The 24,863-nt window shown below is 38.0% G+C and overlaps 2 protein-coding genes across 2 annotated transcripts in view; one reads left to right on the top strand and one right to left on the bottom strand.

Moving 5' to 3' along the window:
* LOC124352940 (F-box only protein 11) overlaps positions 1-1,904 on the bottom strand; it is a 72,678-nt gene extending 70,774 nt beyond the window's left edge. Inside the window, exon 1 of the mRNA XM_046802680.1 lies at positions 1,652-1,904. Coding sequence (XP_046658636.1) covers positions 1,652-1,748 — 97 coding nt within the window. The 5' untranslated portion in view covers positions 1,749-1,904. The remainder of the gene's footprint in view (positions 1-1,651) is intronic.
* Positions 1,894-23,934, top strand: LOC124370697 (CAAX prenyl protease 2). Its single transcript, XM_046828983.1, has 6 exons — positions 1,894-2,031; positions 4,918-5,023; positions 8,392-8,530; positions 12,135-12,302; positions 18,526-18,594; positions 22,462-23,934. The coding sequence occupies exons 1-6, from the start codon at positions 1,919-1,921 to the stop codon at positions 22,725-22,727; spliced, it is 861 nt and encodes a 286-aa protein (XP_046684939.1). The 5' UTR covers positions 1,894-1,918; the 3' UTR covers positions 22,728-23,934.
* Positions 23,935-24,863: the final 929 nt, after the last annotated feature.

The following is a 24,863-nucleotide window of genomic DNA, read 5'->3' as shown; positions in this document are numbered from 1 at the left end:
AATTATTTCTCTATAGCCTAGTTATTATGTTATATACTAGGCTATTCTGAAAAAAACTACCATGATTGCCCTACATTAATTGTGTTATTTAAAAAAAATCCTTATATGACATCTCAACTGCCACTTTTTTAAGTAAAACTAATGCCACTACTTGAGCTAATAGACTACTATGAATGTTCAACAAAGTTGTTTGTGCTTATTGCACTAAACAAAACTAACAAGCAAGTTAACACAAATTACAATCTGATGTGTGTAGCATATGAGGAGTTAATTTTCATTGATGTTTAGGAGTGAATGTTTACAACACTTGAGATGATACAAGCCTGAATCTTGTGACAAAAAGATTAAATAAACTAAAAATAGTCATTCAAAAATACTTAATGAAGCAAACAAAGTAATCACTTGAATTACGCTGTTTTAATTGCTAATACGAAAAGATATTTAGCCTATATTTTAATAGATAACGTTCAGTGTAAATTAACAGGTGCCGAAAGTGCTACTGAAGCCCACACTGGTGACCAGAGGCATTTATGAGTGCTACTTTCTAGTGCCAAATCATTCATTTTTTGATTATGCGAGGATGAAAATGAGATATGTAGTTTTTAGTTTTCCTGTAACAGTACTTTACTGCACAATAATACTGGCACCCATTGTCCTCTTACTACTATTTTTGTTAATTGAGATTTGAGTTTTGAAAAGCCTGAAAAATTACAAAACCTCAGAAAAGGAACTACGTTTATAGAAGTATTAAGATGTTGGCACATTCAACTAAAAGATTCCTTTTGCAAAATTTGTTATTACATTTGTTGGTTTTCCAGCAAATTAATTTATAAATTAATTTACTTTTTAAGCATTCTCCTATTAAAAATAATAATGAGAAGTGGCTAAAGTGAGTATTTACCCAAACAATCTAACACATTAGGCATGCATTATAATTTACCAGTAGGCCTAGCCCTAGACAGTATTTCAGACCTTACACGAATTTGGGTACATAATCTAGACCTAAATTTATTTTTCTTATCCTATTAATAGCCAATAAAATATACCCTTAGCAGGCTACATTATTATAATGTTGGGTAGGCTAGGTCAAAATGACATGTTACAAATTTCTGATCTTGCTGCTAAAACTATGAAGTCTACATCATTCATATACACACTAAGCCTATGGACATTTCCATATTGGTAACTTGACAACATTGGAATTGGTAGGCTTACTCACCCATTACACCTTTACTTTAAATTTGTGGACATCTTATAAGTAGCATATAAACATAACTCAAATAATAGGATGCTATAAATCAGAATGTATGTGTAAATATATTTACCATGTTAACTCACAGTAGATATTAAAAAGCATTGAAATGTAAACCAGGGTAGGCTGACCAAGTGTCACATTAGTTTTACAAGCATATAGGTACATATAATTTGATTTTGACAGCTCCCTTTCATATAATTGACAGTAAACATTCCAACACATTATATATGAAAGATTGGTTTAGATACCGTTAGACTATGGAATGCGTTTTACTTTCCTAGCGTAAAGCTACATATAAATAATGAGCTGTCAAAAAGGGTATTAGACATTACAATACTGTCTTGTGGGACGAGTCCACACGAACCCAAATAGGTAAAATGATTTTATAAATCTTACCCGAACTCGTTCTGGATGGGAGAGGAATTCTATTAGCACCTTTTCTTCGGGATCGTCTAACATATGAACGGGATGAAGTAAATGTTGCACTCGGCATTTTAACTAAGTACACAACAGTATTCTCAATAATTTTGTATTTAAAGTTCTAAACAAAGGAAACAGCAACACCAGCCATAGCAGCCATTTTCTCCTCAGTACACCTAGTAGACGGAAGCTAAAGCAGACCAATCAGAGGCAAGTTTCTCTGTCACGTGACTCGATCGCAGTATGGCCGATTTTCCACCAGTGAATTTTCCATGTCTCAGTGCAATAAGTGCTTGTCTTATACTTTCTGTAGTATTTGTTTTAAGTCTCTACATATGGCAGTCTCCACATAGCAGGTAATTTAGTTTTGAAGAATTGCTTTTCCATAAATTTACAGTACAAGAAAGCAATATGGAATCTCGTAATAGGCTTTTCTGCAACACATTCTATCATTGTTGCCAACATAGTTTTAGTATATGTTGTAAAAGTTTAGTGTTAACCAGATCCAAAGACCAATTGCATTTTCTACCAACGTTACTTTACCGTATATAAACTATAAGGCATTAAATGCTAACAGTTACCCACAGCTTTGCTTTATGGAAGATATTCTAATCTCGTAAACTATTTTAAGGGGATCAGACCTCAGGTCAGAATCAAAAATACGAAAAAGACCAAATTTAGATTATAATGGATTTGTATAGTTTGGCTTGTTTTCTTTCCAATGATATATAACATAACCTACATTTTATTTGTAATAACATTTAAAAAAATATATTTTACTAGAACTTTCCAGGCTGGTTTTCAACCGATTTTGCAAGTCGCACTGCGCGTATTTTACTTTTACTTTATTCTCAAACATTACATTCATATTGTACACATGTTAATAAATAATGATGAGATTCTAGAGGCATTAGATATCAGACTCTCCGGTACTTATATTCTGTCAGATGTTAATATTTTTTATACTATATACAGTGCAAATCTTTTACAATAACTAAGGCATAGTAAAGCTTTAGTTAGACCTCCTCCGTAGACAAGTGAATACAGTCACGGCTCTCTAACTGAGAGATCACGGGTTCAAATCCCGGGGAAGTCCAATCATGATAGGAATAATAGCTACAGTGACCCAAAACAAGCCAGCATAGCCAAGAGCTGAGGCTTAAAAGAGAATAAAAAAGTTTTAATTTAGTGATTTGTCCCTTGTTGTTTAGTACCCTAAAGTGAAATGTTAAGATTGTGTAAGGTGTTTAAAAAGAGAAAGCCCTTTGAAAGGCATGCTAAACATGAATTTAGCCTCTCAGGCCTAAGCCGGTTGATTCATTTCACCATAAATAATTATCTTCGCCTCTGGGATTTGCCTTGAACTGAAGAGAACAGTTTTTTTTTTATTTTTCAGAATAGATGTGGCGATCAGGAGTAGCGGCGTTTAATGCCGATGCATTCAACTTAATTCTCGCCGACATCGCTTCCTCTTGGGAGGCATAATACAATAATCGTTCGTCGTAATGACTTTTAAATATTAAAGTAGATTAAATAAAGTCTGTTCTTTTTATTACCGTAATTCAGGTTCCCGATAAGGAAAACGTCGAAAATAGTGGCCTCCGAGTGATATCAAAGTACCAAGGTTGTTTGCTAAAATGAAGGGAGCCGGTACATTGCAGCAGCGTTTGGTGGTAGCTGGCAGCGGCGTGGATATTCATCGATGAACGGAGTATACAACGCTAAAAGCATGACCAAAGGTGAAGTTCTAAACGTGGAAATATTTTCTAAATATTGTCAATGTAAACAGAGGTTAGAAAACAAACATGATTCCAACTGCATAACAAGTTACTCCGGAACAAGCGGCTTAATGGTGGTGCTAAGCGCTCTCAATATGTTTCAAAGATCTGAATAAAATGACAGAATCAGATATAATCAGAGATATACAAGTATTATCTTTGTAACGAGGACTGCAAAGAGGAAAGTGTTTGTTCAGACCAATCCTATGGTTCAGACTTCCACATTCAAAAAGAGGAATGTGTATGTCATCCGAAAAATAGCTTGTCTGAGCTCATAAACAAAATGATGCAATAAGATTCTTTAGTATTAATTAAAGCCGATCTATGGCTGCGGAAGGTTAACAGACGCTGCGATCAATACGCTTAAACTCTGCCATGGTCTGGCCGTCCGGAGAAATTCTGCTAAACGAGTTGAAGCCACGTACGAAACAATATGGACGGAATACCATCATAAGGGATCAACGGATGATTTTTCCAAAATATGGAATTTGTCCAGCCGATGAGGATACTTGGTGTAAATACCAGCTAGCATGACTAAAGGAAGAAGGCTATAAGCATGACGAATCCACTCATCTGCCACCTGAGTAATGCGGGATGTAAAGTTTTTACTAATGACTGTTTGCTAAGCAAATGTGTACATGGAGGAACACAGCATATCAGTGAATCTCTCAATAGTGAAATATAGAATCGCATCACTAAAAAGGTGTTTGTAAGGATCAATACACTCAGGTTGGGAGTTTCTCCAAAAGTGTTGTATTAGTAAAGCTACATTTTTTGTTAATATGTCACATTTTTTAAATCTCATATGACTATTCAGTCTGTTTACAATTTTATTTATTCTTAATTTTCTAGTTGCGACCATGGTTACTTATAAGACCAACACATAAATCATGTACATGTTATTTCAGAGATCGTTGAGAACATCCGATGTTGAACGAATTTGCGACTGGTTCTTATGTCAGATTTTCGTGTATAGGAAGACACCTCCGATTCAAATTATCTATATTTTTTATGCCACAGTTAAGTCTCTTGCTGCCCAATTCATGAAAATGTATACATATATAGGTCTAGGAAGCCTACTTCGAGAGAGCGTCTACTTCCGGTCTTTGTAATTTATTTCCTGTCCAAAACATTGCCATTGACATAGTTGACTTTGCCTTGTTGGTCTGACCAAGAAAATATATACTTGTACAAAGTAGGTGTGAAAAGCCTACTTCTGTCAATAAACGTCTACTTATAGATAATAAATAATATAAATAAATAATTTTTTATAAAGTACTTGGGTTTTTTAATTATACTATTTCAGTTTTTATGTTTATTTTGTGAAATTTGTAATTTTAAATTAAACTCTTGTACATTTTGCATATAATATTTAACAGTGTAAAATGTGTATTATCTGCAATACTATTATATTATCTAATTGTGTAAATGTATTTATAACACTTAAAATATGCATTGTTTCAGGGACCACCCTTCCACAATAAAGAAGAGATTCTTGAGTGTGTCAGTAATGATGTTTCTCTCACCTCTTTTTTTGTACTACTACTCTGACTGTGATGCATTTGAAAAGGTTAGTTTTGTTCTAACTATTGCTTTTCAAGTTGTATCCTTAGCCTTAAAATGTCAAGCTGCAAATAAATTTTAAATGTGAAAATATTGCGGTGGATAGTAAAACAAATGTTGTTTCACTCAACATATAATTTATATTTAGGATATACTCGTATCTGAAGAGTTAATGATTTGAAAATTTCATTGCTTACATGTGCCAAGTGTGTATGTACGAGGGTCGTTTTTTTTAAACTCACGTCATGACGGCCAGACACGACGTGACAGGTCTGTGGTGTGCGCAGTAGTCGATCGCTCATATTCCCCGCTACATTTGTTACTGTCGAGCTCAAGTACTCAGTTTGCGCTGAGCTGCAGTCGCATAAACATGACTGTCTCTATTAATTCTCCCGCCAAATGTAAATTGTGTTGTTTGTTTCCTGCAAGTAGAAGGGCATGGCGCAGCAGAAATCCATTGGAAAATGTGCCGTGTTAACGGAGAAAGCATGAATGATAAGGTTGTGCGTGAATCGCGGTTAACAGTTTAAAGATGGCCGAATGTCAAATTCAATTCGCGAAATGTCAAAGCTGAAGCCATTCGGTAATGTTTATAGGTGTCAGTCCACATCTTTGCCTTTCTTCACCACGCACGTACCATTATTTTTAATGTTTTCTACGTAAACACGACACATTTTCCAATGAATTTCTGCTGCACTATTTCCTTGTTCTTGCAGGAAACTGAATAAAATTCCTTAATTTACGTTTGGTGGGAGAACTAATAGAGGCGGTCATGTTTGTGTGACTGCAGCTTAGCGCAAACTAGCTACCTCAACTCGGCAATGGCAAATCTAGCAGGGAATATACACGATCGACTACTGCCTACACTGCATACTTGCCACGTGTAATAATAAAAGTTTATCTCGACACCTACAGTTTACATTTGCAGTTTCGCGTTCGTCATTTTGAAACGGAAAAAGTACAATTAAGTTTCGTTTTTATCGAAGTGTTTGGCTTTAAAGTTACGTACAGTTTTACAAGATTTCACATTTGAAAAACTCTAGAATCTAACCCCAGACTTGTGGAATTTAGCAAACTCTGTTTTTGAAAAATCCTAAAAATATTATTACGTTATTTCAACTAAACCATAAAACAAATGTGGAAACTGGTTTAGTTCAGTATTCTAATATAGTCCTTTCTTTAACAATCGGTTTGCTCGTATAACATGATGCTTGTGCAAACCCCCATTGTATAAGGTTGAATAGTTAATAAGATTTCATTAGTTGGGTTGGTATTGAATTAGAGGGATCGTAGCTCTTTCTACGAGGTTGATCTCTACAATAATATAATAGGGCTTCATATTCTATAATATAGTTTTTAATGCAAAATAAATATGCATTTCGGTGTTCAAACTAAGTTCGTGTACAATTTCAAAATAATCAAAAAGGAATTTTTGGCCCTTATCTGCTGGATACTGTGTTCGTTGGTATCCTTGAGTATTGTTCTTGGAATTTTAGGCATAAGCACTGTGTATGTCCGTGGTGTAAAAATCTCATATTCGTCCGTTATGATAGACTATCCCATTTCGTTCAAATTCAGCCTAAGACTAGTACGTGTATTTTACATACACGTACATATTTTACATAGTCAGCATCACTTCAACATGGGATCTATATACAATGAGTTTTGGTTCATTATTTTGTACGCCGTTTGCAATAGGCTTGTGCCCTTTGAGTTTGCTTGTTACTTCGGATTGTAGTCTCGGAGAGTAAGCCTCGTTACACCACTCTAAACATGCTATGCCTTATAACAAGAATGCCAATTTTAGTAGCCTATATTACGTGTACTCATTCACAGTTTTGTTCATTAAGTTGGGTTTTATGGTAGTGTTTAAATAAACCAATGCATTAATTTGGTTAACGTAACAGTAAAGGCACCGCCTCAAGTAAAATACGAGTACAGTTTATTGCTTAGAAAGCCACCTATACCTTTGCCGGCCTCCCAACACTGTTAGAATGTTAGCCACTCCTTACAATAATTGCACTATCCAGAAACCACGAATCTCCAATAACCAAACTAACCTAATTGACGATCCATCCCCTCTGAGCGGCCCTAAGTACTTTTGCTATTTGCAGAAATTATGGAACACTGAATACTTAATATTTTATTGGCTTATTGTAACGTAGGGAAGCCTGACGTTTAACACGGAGGGGAAAATTTACGATTGTGTCTGTCTATTTTGTAAACATTCTAGTGGCCGAATCCTATGTCCGATTTTCTCCAAATTTGGTACAACATATTCTCTTGTAAGTCCGTTATTTGACTCATTTGGGCTAAGGAACCCCCTCGATAAAAACAATAGTCAGTAACTTTCATATGGTATATTTTGATATTGAAACAATATGGTAAAGACGCTCTTAGATCAGATTAGTGTATCTGACTTGTGTGGATCTCTTACTATTAGATAATATTATCCAAAATTGGTCAAGGATATGTTGTGGGATATGTGTTAACCAGTATTGACCATAAATACGTTTAGAGCTAAAGAGACAGAGTTTCAATGTAAAAATAATTATTAACAACTCTTTCTTGGAGCTTTTTTAGCGAAAAGTAGTTATCAAAACATGGTATAGTGATTTTATTGGTTGACCCCAAAGTCATAGTTCGATTACAATTGAATATGGCCTAAAAGGCGAAGACCTAAGAATCAAGTGACTAGGCTGTTGCGCTTCGTTTGCACTACTTCGCGAATTGTAAATCAAGTGTTGACTTTATTTAACCTTTCAAACACACCTAAATTTCAGACAAATAAATGTTGTAGGTAACGTTTTGTTTGAAGCCCGAAAATTACACTCGCGGCTAAAATTACATTTATAATTAATTACTGATAGTGGAAATCGGCTGATATTGATATGTTGAATGTAGTGAAGGAAGGCACTCAACTATCTTTGAAAATCTGTTAGGATTGACGTCTGCGACCACTTTGATAGTTGCAAGAATTTTCCTAGTGAACCTCCTTCGCCTTTCTTGTTAGTTGCGATATGAAGATTACATTTTTCATAACACCTTTTCTGATTTCTGATTTTATTATTAATTGATAACTTTTGAAACTGAGGGAGGAGTTTCATATTTTATTTGCTGATTTCGATGCTGCATCAAATGCAGGAAAGATGAAGCTATTGTAAATTGGCGCATATGGTATTCTAGTGTTTAAACCAAGTTATACTAATTTGAGGAGTTAGTTTTTTTTCCTAATGAAAGGACAAACATAAATTCTTATAATCTTTCATATTTATATTATTGTAGAAGTTAGTTAGATTTTGTTCATCATCAGAGCACCTGGGAATATTTTTAATAATCAATAATTGTAATTTGTTTATTGACTGATGTTTTCAGAACACTCTGTGGGAGCTACTGGGACTAAGGTTACCAGGCCTCTTCCTAGCATCAACTGTACCCTTACTTCTAACCATGGTACTTTTTCTAGGACCTCTGGCACTTCAAGGTCGAAGTGGAATCTGGAGGCTATATGCAGGTAACCATTCTGTTATCATCCGGTTTCTAACTGTCATTTAGCCAGTATAATGGATATTTGTTAAACTGAAAATGTTGTACATAAATATGATTATTTTCTTTCGTTTCAAATTATTTATGTAACTAATTTACAGGAGAATTATATAGGACAGCATTGATTAACTAGATGTTGGGTAACTATTGTAGAGAAACTTAATGAGATTGTTTAGTAATTAAACTCCTTTTAAAGTAACTCGGAAAAAACACGACTACTAACTTCAGTCATTTTGAATTAGAAAGTCTTACAATCTACTTGTACAATGGGCTTGTCATTAGGCCCATACTCAGGCCGGTTTTTTCGGACATTTTTTCCGGAGCCTAAGCCCCCAGCGGGCCCAGGCCGGGCCTCACGGCACGTCTATTTGAAGAGACAGAGTTAACAGACGGCGTGACCCTTGATTATAGATTCTTCTGAGAAGATAAACTTTCAAATGCTATAAGTTGTACCCGTTTGGATGATATATCTAGAAGGATCTATAATCAAGGGCGTGACTTACCCTGTCAAGTCAGGTGTGCGGTGGCTGGCCATTATGGGGCCCAGCAGAATATCTGTTCGGGGGCCTGCCAAAGTTGAATACAGCCCTAATAGTCATTTGGGTCTGGTGGGTTGTAATTTTAACAACATTGCGCCTTGTCTTTTTTCTGCTTTTAAATGGTATGATGGCTCGTAAAATTTCACCATGGCTGTAAAGAAAGTAATTACAGACAAATGCATAATGAATTCCTAAGAGATCAGTATTGACACTAAATCATTTTAAAACCTATATATAGCTAGCATTCATATAGTAGCCTAAGTAGCTGAGGCTCTGCATACACACAGACATTACAACACAACTTCATTAGAATGTTATATAATAATATACGTGGATTACAATTTATCTTATCTTATACCAGGGAAAATGCCCACAATTAGCCCTGTCAACCTCACTCATGATGGCGTTGTATTTGACAATTATGAGAGGTTTATGTTTGGAGCGGCTTCGTTTATCAATAAGTCATCATCCTCTTTTCCTTCCATTTTCTGGTAATCACTCTGTTCCTCTATCTGGTTATGGATTCACCAGTTTTGAGCATGGCTGATTTTACTTCAGTTGGAATCAGTTTCCTGTCTTGATGCAAAGCTCCTGTGGAGTAAGTTGTATGCACCAAGAGTCTAGAGGCCAAATTGTATTTGTTATAATAGTTATCCATATACACACTGTGCGCATTACCTACTTTTTCTTTTAGTAAATGCATAACAGCCTTTTCAGTATGACTCTTGCCACCTACAACCTCACTGAAGAACCAGTATAAAATAAAAGTTTTAAAACAAGTCCTTGGGGACTCTGTCATTGTGTAGAGTTTCCTCTATAGTTGTGCCTCTTTCCTTTTATTTGCTGCCTGAAGTATAGCCTGCCCCACAACAGTGCAATTGCCTCATCAAGTGATAACTCTTTATCAGAATAGTATATTTGCATCATTTTGTTGTTAAAATAACTAACAACCTTTTGTACTGTTTATACTGAGTTCCCTTTTGACGCGTCATCAGTCATTTTGCTACAATTAAGACAGTGTAAAAAGCAGAAGCATATCCCTTGACATATTCTGCCAGAAATATTTAAAATCAAACATAGGGTCTGTCTTTCAATAGTCTTCTATTCAGACGAATGTTTCCATGTTTAGAATCAGGCCAACGAACACTCTTAGTTCTGGTACTGTCAATGTTTTCCAGCGGTTTATTCAGGATTTAGGAGTGAGAGAAGGCTTGAAGTAGGCTTGAACAGCATAATCATTTGTAAATCTACATATTCCTCCAGAAATACGTTGTCAATCAACATATTGAACCACTCCAATAGGACTCCATTACCTGGTATGCACACAAGCAAAGTCTCAGTTCTAGTAAATTGGATGCGTCTCACCCAAGATGTAGTAATTGTCCATTCAGGAGCAGTCAAATAACTGTTAGGATTCTCGTCATTACTTTTTTCATTTTCTTCATCCCCAGAGTTGTCATCAGATTCACCATTCACAATTTTTTGTTTATTGTCTTCCTCATCAACATCAGGTGTCACCAGGATCAATCAAAGTCAACAATATAATGTAAGGTAAGTTTCCGATGTTGTTCTCCGGATGCACCCTGCAGCCTAGATAATTCAGGTAATGAGGGGTCAAATGTTGACCTGCTGGCTTGTAGTTCAGGTGACTGTGGCATTGAAGATTCCATTGAGTCTAAATAAGCAATACAAACACTGTCTAGACGTTCACTACTCGTAAACAAAGAAAACAAGTCGTGATACTTAGAGATCATGAGTGCACCCCACAGCAATTACTGGCATATGAACCAACTACACTGTGACACGTGCGCACATCAATGAACAGAACTTCAATGAGCTCAACCTTCTTGCACAAGTAAGTGTCTGCACTACACTAAGGTTTGCAGCTGTTAGTTGCTCTTCCCTCACTCATGAATCTGGCGCCATCAGTCAGAGTCACACGGGGTCCACCGGTGGACCTGCCACAGTGAATATTAAGCGTTCATACTTTTAAAAGAATTCAATATTTCTTCTTTGAACTAGAATGTAGATATGACTTAATTTTACTGAGCAATGTAATTATCTTTCTGCGGAATGGTTGTTAACACAAATACGTTCTAGAGTTACATCTAAATACATTCTTAGATATATTTCTACATTAGGAAACATATCCTGCAGTTTTCTTCTCTGAGCAACTAGCTCATAGAAAGAGGTCTGCATGTGACATTATTGTATTTAACCAATTTCTAAAAATACACATACTCACTTCCAAATGGTGACTCCAGATCACTATCATAAAGGTTTTGTTACATATCCTACATTAACTGATTGTTGTTTGTTTGAGATGTCAGCTTTTCTTTTTAGTAGTTTATTTTTAAGTCCATCAATGATAACATAAAATGTTTCAACTTTAAACTTGTCTTCCCCTTTAAGGACAACTTCATCTCCTTTCCCTTCATCTGGACGATTTATCATAATCTCTCTCACACCACTTATATTGAACCATTAACATCTTTTATATTCATCAAACATATCACGGAGAGAGTCTGTATATTATACAAGATAATCGTAGAGTTGGTATACTTTCGCAAGAGACCTATCAACACTTTGAAGTGTTTAGCTTACATATTCATACCTTTCTAAGACATCTGTCCAAATCTCCAACGTAAATGCAGTTTCCAGTTTGTACATGCCATACCAGATAATGCCATGTATTTACACTGTTGCAGTGTTATTTTATTCTAACAAGACAGTAATAAAATGTCCTAAACAATTTCGATTAGGCCAGCTGTTGATACAAAATTTTAATAGGATTTTTTTCCTTAATTTAATTTTGGATTTTTCTTTAAAATTTGGGCGGGCATCATGATATCATTGTGTCACTTGATTTGATGATAACTATATGGGTTACTTGATCTTGATGAAAAATCTTGTCACTCTGAAGAGATCACATACAGGGTTACTTGTCACATCACATGCTCAAATGTTGCTTCCACAACAATTCATACTTTCATCTGACATTTTCGTGTCTTGAAATGATTGTTCTGTTTTCAGAGCCAATGTATTGGGTAAACAATATGGGCAACCTAATCTGGATGAGGAACCATGTGGTTGCTCCTCTCTCTGAAGAGTTCACGTTTAGGGCTTGCATGTTGCCACTACTACTCCAATGCTTCAGACCCACCACAGCAATATTTGTGTGTCCACTCTTCTTTGGCATAGGTATTATACTACAACGCCACATATATCAGTATATTGTTTATTTATATAAATGGTTTGTAAATAAGAATACATGTTTTGTGTGTATATAGTACTCAAATTGTGATAAATGATATCATTACTTTATAGTCCTATAACCTCCTCATAGCAAAAACCTGAAGTGAAGTATAAACCTTCTTGGTCTACCAAATGGAAACTGTATGTCCCATTACTCAGATAGCTCTGAAAGAACCCACTATGATACGAAGAGCTGTTGAATAGTATATGCCAAAGAATCCAAATTACACTTAACTGACTAGATATTTTCCTTACTTAGTATAATATTAAAGTAATATTGCTGAGAACCTTATTCTGTAAGGGCGAATAAAAACTGCACCAACTCTCATCTATGCATTTCAAACAGTGTTTAGAAATAACTCAATTCATAAAAATATTTGTAATTAAGAAAATTATTTTTGAATTTAAGTCTAAAACATTTTCTATGATTAAGGTATTTTTCAAAGGTATAGTACACACAATCGGTGCTAAATAGTCAAGATAGTCCGTGGAAGGTCATGGCGATGAGGGGGAGTTATGATACATTAAGGTGATATATTATGTGGTAGCAGAAAGTTTTGTAATTAATTAATTGTGATGTAAATGTGTATGTATTCTGACATTTGCCAATGCAGTGCTTTGTTTTAGTAACAAGCAGTTCTTGTTTCTTAAAATAACCAATGTATCATTTTGGATTGACAACAAATAGGAAGAGCATTTGTATGGAAAAAGATTAATAAACAACACAGAAACATGCATTCACATCCAAGGCTTAAAAGCTCCTTGGAAATCAATTTGAAGTAACATTATTTAGTGCCTCCTTGTAATAAATTATGTATTTTAATTTGGTGCAAAATATAAAACTATACTTGAAATTATTTTATTTGAATTTGATAAAATTGAAAAATAGGAAGAAATCTTATAACAAAAATCTTGAAGGATGGTAAGCTGTTCAAGCACAATGTCTTGAATGTTCACCACTTTTAATATTCATAGTTTTGATGCTTAATATATCTTACACTTTCTCAGCACGTATTTTTTCAGTACAGTATTATTAGTATCATTATCACTTCAAGAAGTTGTTCAAGAAATAAACTATTAATATGATCGTCCGCTGCCTCATGAACATTAATGAGAGAGATTCTTGCAGACCTTTCTTTATAGAACTAGGCATACTAACATTGCCTAGTATCTACATTTTACAGAGCCTAGTTTATATGAAAGAAAATCTGATCTTGTTTAGTTTAAGAAATTCTGTACACTCTCATAATACCAGATCTGCAAATCTAATTGATGTGAGATACACTAGGTTAAGCAAGTACCAACATTTTTTTTTTTTTACGTAGAGGGAATGCATTTGCGCACGGAGTGTGGGACTCCCTTGCGGACTACCCACTAAACCCCCTACGGGCCACGGAGAGCCCAGGCCGGAACCCTTTCGGATGACATCTTGCCTGGTCCGTGTGTCTTATGTCCCAACCAGGACAAAACTACTTGTTTCGGAAGCTAGGGGTCAGCCAGGCATCCGTCTTCACGCTTCTGATGAAGGATCGCATGTATATGAGTGGTGACTGCATTCCAGGCGTCCTCATTCTGCAGCATCATCTCCACAATGGTCTCTGCCGTAACATCACCAACTGTGGTGGCGAGCGTTTGCCTGGCCTCGGTGAAGCGCCCGCAAGCGAAGAAGGTGTGATGAACATCATCATCTTCCTCCGGGCAGTAAGCACACCGAGGCGACCTGACTTTTCCCATCCTATAGAGGTACTTCCTAAAGTAACCGTGCCCCGTCAGGAACTGACACAGGTAGAAATCTATCTCCCCGTGGCCACGATCTATCCAGGATTGAAGCTCTCGAATGAGACGGAAGGTCCAGCGACCGTCCGATCCTTCCGTCCACCTCCGCTGCCAAACCTGCAGAGTCTCCGCCCTGGCAGCAGCCAAGGCATCCTCTCTACCCCGCTCGGCAGCCTCCCGGAAGACGGTCTGTCTCTCGATGGCCAGCAGGTCAATAGGAATCACCCCAGCCACGACCGCCACGGCCGAACCGGAAACGGTGCGATAGGCGCAGGCGACCCTAAGTGCCGCTCTTCTCTGTACCGATAACAGCTTTTGACTGTATCGCCTTATCCTCATGACACCCGCCCAAACCTCTGCGCCATACAGAAGGGTTGAGTTTACAGTAGACATGAGGAGGCGTCTCTTACTTGACCTAGGGCTTCCTACGTTAGCCATCAGCCTGCCGAGAGACATAACCACCTTAGAGGCTTTGTCACACACCGCCTGAATGTGCTCCCAATACCGAAGACGGCAGTCGAGTAACACACCCAGGTACTTCGCCGCAGTCCTTGTCCGAACCTCGACACCCCCCACATTCATAGAGATCAGAGTGGGGATTCTCCGTCGAGTGAGCATAACGATTTCGGTCTTGGCGACCGCCAGCCCAAGTCCATGTCTCGTCATCCAGGCATTGACCCGAATCATTACCTGATTAAGGCGTAACTGTGCCAAGTCCGGCGTCCTCGCCGTGATGACTGCAGCCAGGTCATCAGCATAACCCACGAGGTAGACGTCGTGGGGCATCTCGAGGCGAAGCAAACCATCGTATGAAACATTCCATAGGTCTGAGCCGAGAATAGACCCTTGAGCCGCACCGGCAGTGACCTCTTTTGTTCTCCTTCCGTCTTTGGTTTCATACAATAGCCGTCGGTTCTTCAGGTAGTCCTGCACAATGACCAGGAGATAGTCGGGCACGCTGAAGTCCCGCTGCAACGCCTCTAGCATGTCCTCCCACCGAGCAGAGTTAAACGCGTTCTTTACGTCAAGTGTAACCAACAGCACAATCGGCCGAGCCTGGCGACAAGCTGTTTCGGCCTGCTGGACGGCACTGATCACCTCTGTAATGGCGTTCAGAGTTGAGTGTCGCTTTCGAAAGCCATGCTGCCGGGGAGAGAGATCTCCGGCGGCTTCGATGGACGACTGCAACCTGGGTTTCAGTAACCTTTCATAGAGCTTCCCCGCGGTGTCAAGCATACAAAGTGGCCTGTATGCCGACGGGGAGTTCGGATCACTTTTGCCTTTGCTGATCAGCGCCAACCTAGCAACCTTCCAGCGCGACGGGAACACACCCGCTACCAAACATGCATTAAACATGTTCAGCAGCAAGAGTGGATAGCTCGCCGCCACAATCTTCAAAACCTCAGCTGGAATGCCATCAGGTCCAGGAGCCTTCTTGTTGCGCATGGTAGACACCGCCGCTACAAGCTCCTGTTCCGTAAAAATGGGAACGTCTGGTACCGGTCTCGCTACTCTCTCCTCCCGCCTTACAGGGTGACTTGGGAAGAGAGCTTCCACGATCGTCGAAATCATTCCAGCAGGCATTTCCGTGCTTTTCCCTATTCCTCCGAGCTTTTTTCGCACAAGTTTGTATCCTCTTCCCCAAGGGTCCGAGTCCACTTCCTGGCAGAGCTCACGCCAGCATCGTGCTTTGCTCAAACGAATTGCTGCACTCAGAGCTTTCTTAGCAGCCTTGTGCTCTGCCGACCTAGTTATAGCTTCAGGCCGGTTTCGAGCTCGCTGCGCTCTACGTCTGCACATTAGTGCAGTTCTCCTGAGCTCGCCGATTTCGTCCGTCCACCAGAAGGCTTGGCGACGGCCCCGGTAAGGTCGTTTCCGAGGCATTGACGAATTGCAAGCGTTTTCTATCAGTTTCATGGAAGAGTCGATATAAGCCTCAACTTCAGCTGTTTCAGTGGACTCGGGAAACCCAGGAACACCAGTCTCGATACTACGATCTAGCTGCTCGACAAGTTTTCCCCTGTCCAGCTTAGCCAGATTCCAGCCAAGAGCGTTTCGGGTATTCGCTAGCCGCGGCAGCCGATTATCGATAAGATGGAAAGCGATGAACTCGTGGTCACTAGCAGTGTAGACGTCCATCATTCGCCATTCCGCTACTAAAGGAAGCAAATCGGCAGATACCATCGTAATATCTGGTATTGACTCACCAAGAGTGCTTCGGAAGGTCGGCCTTGTCCCTCTATTCGCAACTTCCAAATCGAGTCTCGAGATCATCTCCAAAATATGTCTTCCCCTCACGTTAGTCACGGGCATACCCCATTCGACCGCACGGGCGTTGAAGTCACCCGCTACTATAACACGCCCAGGGACGTTTCGGAGACTGTCTTCCAGCGCTTCCAACCTTTCCAGGTACTCTCGCGCGGAGTAATTGGGGGAGAGGTACACACTGTAAATGGTAACGCTGTTCAACTTAACCCAGGCATAACCGTCACCGGAACGATGACTCAGTACGCGGACCCCACGACTGTCTGCGATCCAAACAGCCGCAGTGCCGAGTCCATCGTAAAACCAAGATGAGCTGGTTTTGGTTCGGACGGGTTCACTGACGATCACTATCTGGGCTTTGGTCTCACAGGCCAGCTGTTCAAGGATTGCGTCCGCAGCGTGACATCTCTGCAGATTGGCCTGGATAAACCTGATCATTTTCGTGGCCTAGCACGGGCTTTCCTGTCGTCCAGGGCTTTCTTGAAAACCCCGCAGGCACCTGATCCTGGAACATGATCTGTCTTTGCTCCAGGGTTTCTGGTACATAAGACGCAAGAAGGAGCCTCCGTGCAAACCGCCGCCTTGTGTTCGGCGCTGCCGCATTTCCAACAGTTACTGCTCCTATCCGGTCCGGAACAGTTCCTCCTAGTGTGACCGTAGCCGAGACAGCGGAAGCATCTGTCCACCTCCACACGGCCCCGAATCCGGCAGACGACCCACCCGACCTTGATCTTCCCCTTTCGGAGTACTGTCAAGGAGTCACTCTCGAGCAGCTCAACCACGGCCTTCCTCTGTTCTTGCCGGTTAGGCTTGAAGAGGGTAACCCTAATTTCGCCACCAAGGACAGGAAACTCCCTGCTTAGGGCGTCCAAGATGTCGGCTTCGGTGGTCAAGGCGTCCAGATCTAGGATCTCTAGCCTTGCCTTAGGAACAATGGAGCGAACATCGCCCCTGTCGCCCACCGCCTTCTGTATGGCCTCCTGGAGTTTCCTTCTGTCGTCGCATTTTGCGATTTCCAGTAATACTCCTCCAGTGACAGTCTTCCTTATGTGGCGTACCACGGTGCCCGACTCTTCGGGAGTAACTCCAGCCCTCATTGCACCAAGAATCTCGGCGTATGACTTGCCAGCTTTAGGCTTGACAATCACCACCTGCCTCCCAGGCCTGGAACGCGGGAGTTTCTCCGGCTTCTTTACTTGTGTGGGAGGAGGTGGAGGTAGGTCTTGCCTCTTCCCGCTCTTATCTACGGCCTTCGCTTTCCTTTTTTTCTTTTTTGAGACTACCGGGCGAAACTCGCTCTCTTCTATCGCGTTGACAGAAGCAGGCTCTCCGGCGTCTCTCTGCCGCTTTTTCTCCCTTAGATGTTCAGGGGGACTTCCGGCCGCTCTTTTCCCAGCCGTGGTAGAGGCTGCTGCCACCATAGATGGTGATGGGGCCTGAGTCTCTTTTTCGCAACTTTCTCTCTGCAGTCTCTCCATCGATATCTTCCAGACCTGCCAAAATGTATCGATCAGATCTAGAGACGACTCCAGAGAGATCATGCCTTTCCTGACCGCCATGCTTAGGCTCATCTGTCTCGACGTAGCTGCTCGCATGTCGAGAAGAACGTCTTTCATCCTCTTTACCTCCGTGAAGATGGTGTCCGCCGCATACTCCATGTTCTTCCCATCGGGGGAAACCAAGTACCAACATAGCTTTGTCTACATTGGGACCAATCTTTTCAATAAATTACCTCGTAATGTCAAAACAGTGTGCATTGAGAACTTTAAGAATATTTTGGTTAAGTGGCTAAAAATGAAAGCGTTTTATTCAGTTGAAGTGTTTTATTCAATATTATCTAAATGACTTTAATAATATTGAATTTTAAACTAATTTTAAAGAAATTTTAAACTAGTTATAAGGAAATTTTAAACTAGTGATATGGAAATGTTAATCTAGGTGAAAGAAACTAGTTCTAAGGAAATATTACACTAGTTATAAAGAAATTTTAATTTAGTTATAAGAAACTAGTTATAATGAAATATGACAAATGATGTAGCCTAATTCATGGCAATCCTGTGGCATTGTTAATGCTTAATGTGGGACGACAATAAACATTCTTGATTCTTGATCTGTTTTATTTTTTTAGCACACTTGCATCATGTAGCAGAGAGACTAAAATATGGAATGGAATTGAAGAAGGCTTTGCTCTTATCATGTAAGTTTTAGTCTTCATAATACCACTTTAAATTTGCATGCATTGTCTTAGAGTGAAACAGAATATTGAAAAATAAGTTTATGATAAATACACACTGGCGGTAAATGATGAAACCTTGAAATGACTCTTCCTTTTTAAAATATTAATCAGTTTGTATAAATGAATAAATTGTTGTATAGTATCTATAAAAGGCAATGCCCTCACTCTCTCATTCACCACTAATTCTCCTACTTCCCAATATCCCAGAAAGTTAAAATTTCGCACACATATGCCTCATGACTCAAGTAGATAAAGATTACTTAAATAGATTTTTATAAAAATCAGTAATTTAGAATAGGTTTGTAACCACCAAAAGAACAATATTTTGCTTTTCAACTGCTCGATGAGATAGGATGATTAAATTAGACATACACGTCTAAAGATTGTTCATGAAGATCAACTAAACATAGCGGTTGAAATGAGGTGCAACTCCTAGAAAAACTATATTTTAGTTTTTCCATCTTTCCAATGTCCTAGGAAGATGAAATTTGACTCACATGCTTCACGACGTATATTGAAAATCAAAACCATTTTCATGAAGATCGACTACTCAAAGAGGTTGAAATTGGGTGGAACCCCTAGAAGAACTATAATATTTTAGTTTTTCAAGTACCCACTCTTGAGAGATGAAATTTAATACAGATGTGCATCATCTTTTAATAGAAAAACATGTTTTACAAAGATTTTAACTTAACTTTTTCAACTTTCTGATGTTCTACAATGATAAAATTTGACACACATTTGCTTCATACTCTCACAGAAAAAGATCATATTTTTCAGGAAAATAAACCACTTACGGAGGCTGAAATAGGTTTACAATCCAAGAAGAACTATTTTTTATTTTTCATCTTCCCGCTGTCATAGAGTTTAACACACACACATGTACCTCATCACTTAAAAACCAAAACAAAAGCATTTGCATAAAGATCAGCCACTCATAGAGTTTTAAATTTGATTGCAACAGGTAGAAAGACTATATTTTTTTAGTTTTTAATCTTCCTGATATGCAACAACGATAACATTTGTCATACAGAGTGTTTCACAAAGAACTTTATAACTTGGAAAATTCATATACATTTATTCAAAAAGGTACAGTGTTGATTTTAGTATTGCTTTAAAGGAAAACACATCAAGTTTTTAGTTCAAGTTTTTACCTTAAACTAAAGAATGTTCAATTTAGCTTCTGTTGATCATCTTGCAGACGTCACATCAATACTTGATTTCTTTCCAAAGTCACACTAGCATTTCAGGTGTAACTTGCTCAGTGCTGGTGTAGATTCTTGCCCTAAGTTCTGTTAGAGTGGCAGGCCAAGGAGGTACATACACCATGTCCTTGATGATGCCCGAGAAGAAAAAGTCTAGCGGTCTGGGGACATGGGGAATGCAATTGGCACAGCATGGCCAATCCATTGAGAAAATTAAAGCTGGAAAGCAGTCATTGAGAAATTCCAGGACGACAGTCAGATAGTGTGATGGTGCACCATCTTGCATAAAGTAAACATTTTGTAAATTGTCATCCTCATCGAACTGTGGTATCAAAAATTGTTGCAACAGATCCAGGTACACTATACCTTTGATGGTTCTCTCTTGGGAAAAAAGGGGCGTACATATTCTTTTTGTTCAAAGCACAAAACGTGTTCAGCTGAGGGAGCTATCACGAGCACGTTCCAATGATTTATGTGGATTTTCACTGTACCAAATCCTACAGCTATGCATATTAACCTTGTCATTTAAGTTGACTCATCAGAAAAGATTATGTTTGCCAAGAAATGTTCTTCATCCAATCGATTTAATATCCGCACAGAAGTTTTTCTGGGCAATCTCATCAGTGTCTTTAATTGTTTGTAAAAGCAACAATCTGTTCAGTTCAAATGCAAATGGTCTCTCAACATATGCCAAATTGTCATATGTGGGACTTGCAGCTCATGATATGCACACTGGGTTGATTTTGTAGGGCTGTTAACAAAAACTTTATCTCACTTGCTCAATGACTTCGTCAGATGTGCTTGGACAACCTGATTATTTGTGTTTTACTGAGTACCCCTTTTCTACAAAACATTTTACTGCACATAATTTTTAGGCTTACTAGAAGGATCTTTAGTGTATTTGGTATGAACATTACGCTGAACTGTTGCCGCTGACTTTGATTCATCAAACCAAAAACACACAGCTAGCATGCTCTGGTTCAGTAAAGGCAGCCAACTTTAATGTAATTGCCTCTAGCGCTTGTTGTGGACCAATTCTGAACTAGAAAACTGCGCAAGTCAAAACTGAATGTGTGCCCCTTTAAAACAACACTAAAACCAGCACAGTACCTTTTTTGAATAAATGTATATGAATTTTTAGAGTTGTAAAGTCCTTTTTGACATCCCATATTATGCCCTCAACAGACTACAGGGACTGTAACTACCTTAGGCCGGAATTAGTCACTTTTTCAGACCAACAAGCATTTATACTTTCTTGATCAGGACAACAAGGCAAACACTACTACAGCACCAGAAATATTTTAAACCAGAAGTAAATTACAATGGCCAGAAGTAGTTGCTTTTTGAGCAAAGTAGACTTTTCTGACCAAAATATATATATTTTTTCAAACTGGGCAACAATGAAAATGTTGAAGATGGAGCTTGTTTTGACTACTGTTAATTTAACTACATTTATGCACATAAACCAATATTTAAAACTTTTATTTCTGTGAGGCCTTTCGATAGCAAGGCTATGAAAATGAAAATGCTGCTGAGGTGCTGAAAGTAGATTCCAATGGTCAGAAATAGTCATATTTTGACCGAAGTAGACTTTTTAGACCAACTTTCTTGTTTAGGACAACAAGGTAAACAGTATTACGTCCCAAAAATACCTTAGACAATTAGACCTTAGTAAATTACAATGACCATAAGTAGACTTTTTTAATATATTTTCTAAATTGACGCAACAAAGCAAACACTACTACAGCAACGGAAGTAATTACATTGGTGGAATGTGAAGCTTTTTAACTGAAGGAGACTTTTCAGATCTATGTGTATGTAGATATATTCTCCTGATCGGGGCCAAAATGTAAATGCTCTGCAGCATCCAAAATACCATAGATTGGAAGTAGATATTTTTTTGACTAAAGTAGACTGCTCAGACCAAGTGTGTATGTATTTTTTGATCATGGCATCAAGGCTAACTCTACTGTGGCGTGTAACATATAATTGGTTCAAACCAGAGATGCTTCTTCAGATGCAAAACCTAAAATGAGAGCCAATGACCATTTTTAGCTTTTGAATTTAATAACAATGAACACTGAAATTTACCATTTACATGCCATCTCCCAATTAAAAATTAATACAGGGCTACATCATATTACCTCATAAGTGCTTTCACTAGGATTACGACGCAGACTTAGTATTCCTCCACTTTGTCCTAAAATTGTTCAGTTGTTACAGTAATTGTTGTATTCATTCAAATATGGAATGTTGCAGAGAAATTTGTGTATTTCATTAGTACTTATAAAAACTGTTTCACTCTCCAACTGAAGGACCCCAAAACATTGTATTTAAAGTCCAATTTCTGAAGTGGATCACTAGACTGGTATATCTTCTAGTGACTAAAATGTATCTTTTATTTAATGGAAAATCGTGTGCAAAGCCGTGGGTAACTGCTAGTATTATATACATTGCATTATTTTATTGAAGTATGATTTCAAAATACTTGCTGTAATTGTTCTTATTCAAAGCATTTCAAATTCTTCCATAAAAATGTCATGACTTGGAATATTGTTTTGACAATATGGATTATGTCAAACTGAAAATGTTTTTTTACTTACTTGTTATTTTTAATTTGCAGGCTTTCAATTCTCATACACAACTTTATTTGGAGCATACTCTGCCTTCCTGTTCGTCCGGACTGGTCACTTTGTAGCTCCATTCCTAGCTCATGCCTTCTGTAACCACATGGGGTTCCCAGATCTCACAGAGCTATACATATACAAGGAGCCACAGCGCAGTATTATCATGGCACTTTGTGTCATCGGTCTTGTCACTTGGTGCTTTCTCCTAGATCCCCTCACCAGTCCCTCGTGGTATTCCAACAACGTGTTCTACAACATTTAACACCAGCAGATTTACTAACTGCATTCATCAGCACAAACCCGTTATGGTTGTGGTGGAACACTTGCCGCGATACTACAGGAATTTTCTCCTTGCCAGTGTTTTGGTGTTTAGTGTCTACCTCGTAGCATAATGTGTATACGTTTTAAATAAATATTTTCACCACTGACAATAACACTGTAATAAATTACCAAAAATATGAATAGGTATAAGTTTGAGTACTGTACAACTGTACCAATAATGTAATCACCTCTTGACAGTAGGTGAGTAAACTGTCTTTATTAAATTCTCAAATCTTGGTACATGTAAAACTTGTCAGTATTAATTAAATTAATTTAGACTACCAATATTCATGAAACTGTATCTGCGGAAGTAAAAAAGTTATATTTTAATTAATATATTCATTGTTTTAGTTTCTTGTAAGAGTATATCGCTTAAGTGGTAATTCCTTTGCTCCCTCAATTTGTTGATGAGATTAAAGCTCAACACTCAGTAGGTCTGATTAGTAATACTCGTTTCTTGCCTCTGTTCAAAGGTGAGTTCCTATTATTAATTTTAGTGATGTCCATCTTTGTAATTTATTTTACTGTTGACAACAGATATCCTTCTTGTTGTTGTTTTTTGTTATTTTATATTAGTTCCAAGTTGAACCATGTCACCTTTAGTATAACCATATGCTAGTGTGAGGTATAATACACAAATGTAAGATCTATTATAAACAAAAGATTTTTCTATTTCTTGTGACAATCATGGTCACCTAAGATGCCCCACATGCACTTTAACATGCACATTAAAGCAAACGTTTACAAGTGCAGTAAGTGTTCTTAATATCCAAAGCTATGAGATGTGTGGCACAGAATTGGATTCTACTATAGCTGAAAAACCTAGCAGTCTTTCTTTGGGTTCTGAAACTACTGCTAAAGTACTGAAAATTCCAATATTTGAGTCTCTTTGGCCACTCAGGAGACTGTAGATAAAATAATGACGGATTTTCTTGTCTTTCATAAGAAGTTAAAAAAGAGATGATCCAGTGCAGCAAAATTTGCTAGAGAAAACACAGACATGACCTTGTTATGAAATTGAATGAATTTTATAATATTTTGTCTTAAAAGATAACTGTTACTAACATATAACATAGTGTAATAGTAACCAAGCTAAAAACTGAGGCTCTCACTGTTCATGTCAATAAAAGATAGTATAACCATTAAAATGGGAAATTGTTTCATGTATCCCTTGTACAACCACACAATCACATCATATTCCTTTAATTGGAAACATTCTAGTTAAGAAAAATGTATGAAGTTTGAAGTGTATATTTGTATAAAAAGATAGGTACAAGTGAAAATCGATTGCTGCAGATGGCAATATTAAAGAAATATTGGTAGCAACTAGAATTAATTGTGAATTGACCAATTCAAGAAAATATACAGTATAAATCAGTTAAGGGATGAATCTCCCTCATAACAGTTGTGTAAGTCTGTAGGCATGTCTATCTGACCATCCATGATCACTACTGGAGATCACACAGATAGTCTGTTTCTCTTGACGTTAACATTTATTCAATTGTAACTTATGAATATCTTCAAATTAGTATTACTTATATATTAATCTAAAATAACATTTTAGCAATAAACCAATTTTGTTAACTTAAACTATTTCTTTAAGTTAACAAAAAGGTTTTATAATAAATAGCTCATTAGGATTCAAACACTTCCGAGCCAAGATGGGTGCTGATAGCTAGGATGTAGTATACTAGTTTGCTGTTATATAGAAATTCATAGATCAGACCATCACAACCCTATTCTTTCACTTTAACTGCATGCACAACCAACTCATAATCACTTGAATAAAAAAAACTATTTACCATATTTATATTAAAGATAAACAACTCATCTTCATAATTTACTTTTTTATATCTTGAATACTACAAGTGACTGGAAAAAGTGTTAATGCCAGAATCACCATGTCACTCCAAACAGACCACTACCAAGTATGTGAGGTAACCAGTTTTTATGGGAGTAAATGACAATCTAGGCTCCAGCATGTACATATTCATTCTTCATTGTCACTTTTTATTATATGTAATGCCCACATAGGTTTTTCTTAACTACACTACCAAAATCCCTGTTAATTTTTAAA

This window comes from Homalodisca vitripennis, chromosome 1, assembly GCF_021130785.1.
Source record: "Homalodisca vitripennis isolate AUS2020 chromosome 1, UT_GWSS_2.1, whole genome shotgun sequence".
NCBI classification, from domain to species: domain Eukaryota; kingdom Metazoa; phylum Arthropoda; class Insecta; order Hemiptera; family Cicadellidae; genus Homalodisca; species Homalodisca vitripennis.
This window is presented reverse-complemented; position numbering and strand designations above follow the sequence as displayed.